At 58.4% G+C, this 8,078-nt stretch overlaps 2 protein-coding genes across 3 annotated transcripts in view; one reads left to right on the top strand and one right to left on the bottom strand.

The window, feature by feature from the left end:
- The window catches only part of LOC112821947 (myosin-7-like), a 9,076-nt gene extending 6,562 nt beyond the window's left edge, over nucleotides 1–2,514 (top strand). Inside the window, exons 14-17 of the mRNA XM_025869220.2 lie at nucleotides 1–22; nucleotides 1,196–1,291; nucleotides 1,987–2,121; nucleotides 2,452–2,514. The exon at nucleotides 1–22 is cut by the window's left edge and continues 96 nt beyond it. Coding sequence (XP_025725005.2) covers nucleotides 1–22; nucleotides 1,196–1,291; nucleotides 1,987–2,045 — 177 coding nt within the window. The 3' untranslated portion in view covers nucleotides 2,046–2,121; nucleotides 2,452–2,514. The remainder of the gene's footprint in view (nucleotides 23–1,195; nucleotides 1,292–1,986; nucleotides 2,122–2,451) is intronic.
- A 2,182-nt stretch (nucleotides 2,515–4,696) lies between these two features.
- On the bottom strand, nucleotides 4,697–7,579 carry CMTM5 (CKLF like MARVEL transmembrane domain containing 5). Of its 2 annotated transcripts, XM_073894841.1 has the most exons (6): nucleotides 7,001–7,133; nucleotides 6,500–6,633; nucleotides 5,905–6,057; nucleotides 5,364–5,456; nucleotides 5,074–5,158; nucleotides 4,697–4,973 (listed from the first exon to the last, which is right to left on the bottom strand). In XM_073894841.1, the coding sequence occupies exons 2-6, from the start codon at nucleotides 6,530–6,532 to the stop codon at nucleotides 4,960–4,962; spliced, it is 378 nt and encodes a 125-aa protein (XP_073750942.1). In that variant the 5' UTR covers nucleotides 6,533–6,633; nucleotides 7,001–7,133; the 3' UTR covers nucleotides 4,697–4,959. The 2 variants fall into 2 exon arrangements, with proteins under 2 accessions (XP_073750942.1, XP_025724940.1); XM_025869155.2 differs by lacking the exon at nucleotides 6,500–6,633 and having other exon boundaries at nucleotides 7,001–7,579.
- Between the last annotated feature and the right edge of the window lie 499 nt (nucleotides 7,580–8,078).

Below are 8,078 nucleotides of genomic sequence, written 5' to 3'. Positions count from 1 at the left end.
CATCAAGGAGCTGACCTACCAGGTGCGGGCATGGTGGCTGCTCTGGGGGGCAGTCAAGGGCAGATGTGAAAGCACTTCCTCTGCCCCACTTCCTGGCCACACAGGCCCCACGCACAGCCACTGTCCGGGAATGCCACTCAACCCCCTGGCACCTACTTCTTGAGAAGCTGTCTTTAGATTAATTTTCTTTCACATTCCCTGGAGTCCATTTGGCTTGAGTCCATGATTTTTTCTAGCGAATGAGAACCTATTTCTACTTCTTGAAAGCTCTTTTAACCAGCATTTCCTCGGGTTTTTTTTTAAGAACCCAAAGTGTTACCATAAAGGCTTTAGCACAGTCCACAGAACCTTTCTACCTGCCTGAAAGGGAAGGACATAGTATGGCACTTTCAGGATAAAAGTCAGAGATGGGAAAGACTCAGACCTTCCCCTGGAACTTGTGGGACAACAGATAGATGGCCTTAGATAAAGATGATCCCAAAATGTTCTAAGACCTGCACCTGTGTAGCTCAGAGCTTTTGCCCTTGACCTGTTATTTTCACAGTGCGCCTAGGAAGGAAGGACAGAGAAAGGGGGTATTGGTCCATTTAACAGCTGGATGTGAGAGACACGAGAAAGAGCTACAGCTGGAGAACGGCAGATCTATTGTGTACATAAGTGGGAGCGGCACCCTAGCACATGCAATGATGATGAGATAGAAATGATCAGGTGACATTAGAGCCAGTGATCGTGGTGCCCAAATCTGCCCAATGCAATCTACGTATCTGATAGGTTAGAATGGTCTGCCTATGACAGTACCGCCTTCACCCTGTGTTCCTCATTAGTCCTCCCAGCTCACTCTAAAACCACCAGCCAAGAGCATCGACGGGGCTCCAGGCTGGGGCTGCAACAGCCCCAATAACCTCCATGTTATCAGATGAAGGAATTCAATTTGGTTCTGGGCCCCTTGCCCCACTTCCAGCTTTAGGGCCACAGCCCTCTTTGCTTTTTAGATCTGGACTGAGGACCTTGCCGTGGCCTTTTGACCTACAAGTTGAGGCAGAGCTGGAATCCAACACCCCCCTTCTTTGACCTGGCCCAGCGGAGGGAGGGAAGACAGCTGAGGCCTGGGGAGAAGAGTGACGGATTGAGGGAGGGCACAATGATTGCACTTGCTCCTCCCCCAAATTGGCTTCTCCCATCCATCCGCCCCCAGACAGAGGAGGACAAGAAGAACCTGCTGCGGCTGCAGGACCTGGTGGACAAGCTGCAGCTGAAGGTCAAGGCCTACAAGCGCCAGGCCGAGGAGGCGGTGAGTTCATGATTTTCTCTACTCTCTGTCAACACACCTCCCATGTGTGAGAATCCACGGTGTCAGGCCCAGCCTGGGGGCTAGATGTTTCACGTGTCCGTGTGCTCAGAGCTGGGTCGGGCACTCTGAGCGAGCAATGCCTACAGACTGCTGAAAACCCGTACCCCCATAGACCTGAGGGAAGGCAGTGTAGCTGCTAAGCAGGCCACGGGGCCAGACAGTGCTCAAGGCTGGAAGGTGGCCGTGGAAGTGAGCCCAGGAGAGGACCTGACCATAGGGCAGTGGGGAAGATTCTGGGTGGGCAGAAAAGTGTGAAAGTAAGGTGTCGATGAGCACACATGTGCAGGAAACCCCAGAGCTGGGAACATCTCCGGAGCTGGGAGCATCTATCAGAGTCCTAGTTGGGCAGATGCAGTGAAGCTGGATTCTGAATGGGACTGGACCAGGCAGCATGTAATTCATCTCAGGCAGTGGGTGGCCATGCAGGATTCTGAATGCTGGGCAAGCTGAGGAGGGTGCCAAGCCGGGAGCAGGATACCCTTGACAAGGCTGTTGCAGGAACGTAGAGGGGTGGGAGCCCTGAGCCCTGGCTCAGGGACAGGGAATCTCTCAGACTGGGAGGCTGGGAATTTCCACCTCCTCCCCCTCCCCCTGCTGCCTCTCACCTCAGCCTCCCCATCCCCGAACCCCCACAGGAGGAGCAGGCCAACACCAACCTGTCCAAGTTCCGCAAGGTGCAGCACGAGCTGGATGAGGCGGAGGAGCGCGCAGACATCGCCGAGTCCCAGGTCAACAAGCTGCGGGCCAAGAGCCGCGACATCGGCGCCAAGGTGGGTCCCTCCCCTGGGCCTCACTAGTCGCCCCGTGTCAGCACATCCGCCAACATCAGTGGCCCTCAGAATGGGCACTCCTTACCCTATATTATGGCAGACCTGGGGGTCCCACGGCACCCACACCTGAGAACCCCCTGAACCTCTGAAGAAAGCCCAGTCCCACCCACTAAACTACAAAGGCCCCCAAGTGAGACCCAAGATCCCCAAGGCCAGAACCTCTCCCTCTAAAGCCATCCCCTTTAGGCCCCTGAAAGCCCTAGAGATTCCTCCCCACACCCTGCCTCCCTCTTGCCAGCTGGCCCTTCACACCTTTTACTCCTTTCTCAGCAAAAACTGCATGACGAGGAGTGACACCGCCTCAGGAAGCCCCCTCTTGCCAACCTGTAATAAACCTGAATGCCGGACTCTGCCTGCGCCCTGTCCTTCCCGCCACCGCTGCCAGCCGGCCAGGAGCTGTCTTAAAGCTCCCCAGCGGAGGGAGGCCCTGCCCCTGTGTCAGAGCTGTGGGAGCCCAAGCTTTCCACATCTACAGAGGAGGCAGCCGAGGCCCGGAGAGCCCTGGTCAGGAGGGGAGAAAACAAAGGTACCAGAAGGGTGAGCCGATTCTGTGTGCCGAGAGAATTTTCGTGTCGAAGCTGAAGCTCCCGTCCACCTACCCCAGCTCTGGGCTGCAGGGGTTCAAGGTGTCCTGGGACACCCGTTCCCTCCCAGATGAATTTCCCACTGACACCAGGAGAGGCTCAGGGCTCACTGGGGGTGGAGGTCCATAAAGGGGTTGGTACAGGTCCCATTCTGTCTAGACCCTTAGGAGTAACCGACAGGGAGTCCCAGGCACAGTCGGCTGGGGCCCAGGTCTGACCTCGGCCTCTGTGGTCAGCACCTCACTGTGAGGGGATCCTAAGACCCTGGGACCAGCTGACACCAAGCCTGAATCAGCAGGCTCTGTGGACCAAAGCCAAGCGTTGCTTGTTTCATTTTGGCCTCTCACACGGGCACAGATGGGCACAGGCACATAAGCAGGTACACACTGTAGATCACACTTCCACTCTCTCTGAGCTCCCACCAGGGACAGTCTAGCCCAGGTTATATGCCTGCCCAGGGGGCAGGGCTGGTCCCGGCCCCATTCGGCTCCAGGCGAATCCCTGCCCCCTGCTGGGCTTTATAGCCCAGGTTCTCCTAACCACCTTCTCATCCCTTCACCTGGCAGCCCATCTCCTAAACTGCCCTAAGCCCCTGCTATGCCTCCTCTAAAGCCTTGACCCCACCTCCCCCAAGGGTGCCCAATCAGTGTTGAGAGTGGACTATGCATAGAGCCCTGAGAATGTTAGCAGAAACCCAGAAAAACACAAAATCCAGTTGGTTCTAGCCCTGGGGAGGCTGCCAGTCCTGGTGAGGAGCTCGGATATGAGGACAGGAAAGTTGGAGAAGTCAGACCCAGACAGACCCACGATTATCACCAAGGGGAGCAGAGCCGTTCTACTGGAGTTGTAGGGTTCAGGCAGGGCTTGGGGGCTGGGGCCTGCCTCTGGAAGGAGCACCCCAGAAAAAAGGGAAGGTATTTCAGAGCAGGAGCAAACCAGCACCAGAGGGATAGCAAGCCAGCTTGTATGAGCCACTGAGTTAGGCCACATGGGTGGGCAGGGACATCCCAGCTGCCCTGGATTATCATGGGCCAAGCAGGACTGTTTCCTGGGTGGTCGCAGTGCCTGCTCTCCAAACACCCCCAGCCAAACTCTCCCATAGCATTCACTGCAGGCAGGCATGGCTGTCCTTCACTAGCCTGTCTCCTTGCCAGGCTGTGAGTGCCCAAGGACAGGCCTGCCTGTCACCTCTGAATCCCTGGGGACCAGCACAGGGTCTGCACACAGGAGATGCTCAGGAAATGTTTGCTGAGGCCCTGGCAAGCTGGGAGAGTGGACCCATTGGTGGAGGGAGCTGGAGATGAGGCTGGGCCATTTTTTTCCTGAGTTAGCAGGAGTTCCGTACTGTATCCTGATCACCTGTAGAGATGTGCGGCAAGCTCGGTTCTCGTCCCAGCTCTGTCACAAGTGAAGAGGTCACTTCCTGTAATTGGGCTTGTTTTCTCTTATGTGAAATGAGGGCATGGGACCAGCTGATGTCTAAGAGCTCTTCCAGAGCCAGCATTTCGGGAAGTTCTGCCCTCATCTGGTGCCAACGGCTCGCCTCTCTCCTGTGGCCTGTGGGCCAAGTCCTCCCCACACCACAAGGGGGAGCTCTACACACGCCCCAGGCAAGCACCTGGCTCCAAACCCACTAACAAACCTGTGTGCGCAGGTGTGCCAGGTGGGCACTCACATGGGAAAGGTTGTGCCTTCTCAGACACAGGACTCTGGGAGCCCAGCCACCAGGCCCACCACAAAGTGACCTGGCACACAGAGATCGTAGAGCGGAAGTCTGGTGTTGAAGGAAGTCTTCAGCACCTCAGTCCAGTCCCCCTCCCTCACGGCTCAGACCTGGTTGCAGAGGAGGGACCATGACCATTTTTGTGAATACTTCCCGGCTTTCCTGATCTGCCTAATTCCTAGGGAAGAAAAAGACTCACCAGTAGGATTCGAATATTTTAATTTGGGAATGACCAGCTTCTTCCTGCCCTCCCTCCCCAAAACACCTCCTTCCTGGTAGAGCTTCATCGGGAGACAGAGCTCAGAGCACTGAGCCCCACAGACAAGTCCCTGGTGACTTCTCAGGCCAGACTCCATCTCTGAAGGCCTGGCTGGGGAGCAGTGGGCTGTGCGCTAGTGAATCCAAAGAAAAAGTGTCTGGGCTGCACTGTTCCTTTTGTCTGGCTAGTCCTAGGAGCCAGGTAGCTCAGGGTCACTGCTGGTCCTCTGTGAATATGGAGCCAGGCCGGGAAGGGCGTGTCAGGATCAGGGAGCCCCGGCACAGGGTGGAGGGGGCACGTCCTCTCCCCAGAGCACAGACACTCACCCTGGGTGGTCCTGGGAGCCATCTCGGTCCGGTAGATCTTGAAGGCATCGTAGGCAAAGACGGAGACCAGGATGATGCCAAACACCTGTGGGAGTAGGCACGTAGGCGTGGGGATGACGCAACGAAGGCCGCCGGCCATCACATACTAGGGAGAGGGAGGTGGGCGGTACGGGGCACGGTGTGAGCCCAAGCCCGGGGCGCTGGCTTGGGCTTGTGGGGAGGCACCGAGAGTGTGCAAACGCCAGCCAGAGGCCCTTAGAGCCTGGGGAGCTCTGTGGGGCTGGACTCACAAAAGCAGCGATGGCAGCTCCATCCCGGGAGGTCACAGCTGCAAAGGACACCACCAGGAAGATGATGATGGCACTGACACAGCGGAGGAAGTCCTGGGGGATCGGGGTGGGGGGGGATGCAGGGTCAAAGGGAAGTCAGAGGGCAAGAGAACATCACCCTGAAGTTTTCCAGGCTATTCAGGGGCTTGACCCTCAGGCACTGTGAACCCCTACATGGAGATACCCCTGGGCACGATATAAAGCACTTGAGAGAGAGCCAGGGAAGGGATGCAGGTGAACGCAGAGCGGCCAGGACTAGGAGCCAGGACTCCAGGTGGGGCAGGGCTGGGGCATGCGGGCCAGGAGGTCCAGGGGCAGGGGTGGGGCGGGACCTTCGGTGAGTGGGAGGTCGTCCCCCTTGTCAGTGCCTCATAGCTGTGAAATCCGTGTAGGGGCTGGGCCCCATACTGCCCCAGGGAAAGGACAGAGGCTGGGAGGGAAAAGGAAAATTTTGCCTTCAGAAAAGAAAGGGACCAGAATGGTGAGGGGGCAGGTCCCTCACCAGACAGGGCCAGTTCAGCCGATCGAAGCGCAGGTAGTACTGGGTGGCGTAGAGGAAAAGGAAGGCGAGCGTGATGAAGAACTCCAGCAGTGCTGCGGCCATGTAGGCGGAGATGGAGGCCGTGAAGCAGATGAAGATGATGAAGGTCAGGGCCTGCAGGACCAAGTGTGTGAAGCTTGCCAGGAAGGGGACACAGGCCTGGCCAGATTTTTTGCCTTCCCCTCCTCGGGAACTCCCCCAGGCTGGCCCCCACCACCCATCCTTGGAGGTCTGCCCATCCCTGGTAGCGGGAGCCACACTCCAAGGCGTTTGCCCATTGAGGGCAGTCTCCAGCTTCCCAGCTCCCCCTGCCCCTGGCTCCCAGCAACCCCAGCAGTTTGACCAAGCTGCACCCCTCCAGGGGGCACCATTCTATGGAACCCACAAAAGAGGTGTCCTGCTGAAGCCCAGGGTACAGAGTGAACATCAGCCCCTGGAGTCACGCCCACAGCAGCCCTGCACCCCAGGAGGGACCCCCATCCCACAGTACTTTCCCCACTCCCGGATGTCTGAAACTCCTCTAAACAAAAATCAAAACAAGGCCTTTGGTTCACACCAAGAGACGAGGTTTAGAAGGCAGATGCTCCATGGTGGACTCTAAGGGACGCTTCAGCTCTGGCGATGTCGGTGACACATAACTCAGTGAACTTAGGTTGAGACTAAGGTCTTGCTAAGTGACAGGGGAAGATCCTGTCCCGAGAGCAGATGTTCACGGGGGGGGGGGGGCAGACACAGATAAAGGGGGGCTGCAGGAAGCATGCCCTTTATGTCCTAACTTCAGTTCTTCCTCCTGCCACTGAAGCTGCTGTAAGGGCCTTCAGATGGAGAGGGAGCCAGAGGGCCGGCGGGCGGGGAGGTGAGGGCAGGGCAGCTGGGGCAGGAGAGGTGTCCAGAGAGCCCGGGAAAGGGGACCGCTGAGGGGCGAGCCCAGTGGGGGCACTGGGCAGGGGGGGGGGGGGGGGGGGGCTAAACGCGGGGGGGGGGAGGGGGGGGGGGGGGGGGGAGGAGGATCAAACTGGGAGAGATGGAGGTGCCAGGTTGGGGAGGTGGCCGTTACCAGCTCAGTTTCCAGCAGGATGCCTTTGAGGGAGGAGAGGAAGGTCTTGTCCACGGCGAAGCCCTGGAGCCCCGCAGCTGCCCCCTCTGCGGGGGGCCCGTCCCAGCGATCCCGAGCACTGAGCATCTCCGTGGACCCCACCAGGCACAGCCCCCACTGCCACCAGCCCGAGAAGGGAACTGGGAAGACGAAACCTGGAGAGATGGGAAAGCAAACAGGAGCAGGGAGGCACTTGGAGAAACCTGCAAGAGAAGCAGGCAGGCCGGCCGAGGGGCCTGCGGGAGAGGCTTGCCCAGATGGGCCTTCTCCCAGCTGCCCAGAGTGCCCCTGCTGGTGCCTGCACCGGCCCCCCCAAGAAGCACGTGGGGAAGGGAGGGGAGGGGCGGGGCGGGGAGGAGTGGTCAGCCCTCCCCTTGCTGGAGCCCAACCCCCACCCAGAGAAGGGGAGCAGGGAGGAGGGGGGAAAGGAGGAGGTCCACACAGAAACTGGGAGGAGCTGGGAGGTGAGCCGAGGAAGGAGCTAGACTAGGAGCCCCCCAAGGACCCAAGCCTGAAGAAGTTTGCATCCCCCTCCCCTAACTCCTGTCTTCCTGGCTGTCCTTTCTCCCTTTTCCTTTTAGGGAGGGTGGGAGCTGGAGCCCGGCCCAGGCAGCACCCCCCAGGACCAGGCTGTAGCAGCCAAGACTGAGGACAAAGGCAGATTGTTGGGGGGACAAGGGGGCGCTGTGTGCCTGCTGCAGTGCCTCAATGGGCCTCTGTCTGTCCAGCATGCCAGGAGGGCAGCCTGACCCCCACCCCAGGGAGCCAGAGAAAGGGAGGGATGGGAGGCCACAGCGGAAACTCTGGAAGGCAGAAGGACAGGGTAGTAGGTAAGGGCTGACCGTGCGGGAAGAGAAGGGATCAGGCTGGGGAGCCTGGTGTTCAGGCACCAGGGACGCCAAGACAAATTAGGCCATTTTGAACACAGATTATTTATTTGGATAAGTGTCTCCATTCTCAATAACAGCCTCTTCCTCAGAGCCTAGTAACTGCACCAGGTATGTGCAAAGTAGATGTCACTGAGTGCTGGATGGATGGA

Source organism: Callorhinus ursinus, unplaced genomic scaffold, assembly GCF_003265705.2.
Source record: "Callorhinus ursinus isolate GAN/ISIS: 27379988/994484 unplaced genomic scaffold, GSC_fseal_2.0 scaffold8, whole genome shotgun sequence".
NCBI classification, from domain to species: Eukaryota; Metazoa; Chordata; class Mammalia; order Carnivora; family Otariidae; genus Callorhinus; species Callorhinus ursinus.
This window is presented reverse-complemented; position numbering and strand designations above follow the sequence as displayed.

Coding starts and splice junctions, on each gene's coding strand:
- CMTM5 (XM_025869155.2), bottom strand. CDS start 7,126: ATGCTCAGTGCTCGGGATCGCTGGGACGGGCCCCCCGCAGAGGGGGCA. Junction 6,058..7,000: donor TCCTGCTGGAAACTGAGCTG/GTAACGGCCACC, acceptor TTGGTCCTGCAG/GCCCTGACCTTCATCATCTT. Junction 5,457..5,904: donor GGCTGAACTGGCCCTGTCTG/GTGAGGGACCTG, acceptor CCGATCCCCCAG/GACTTCCTCCGCTGTGTCAG.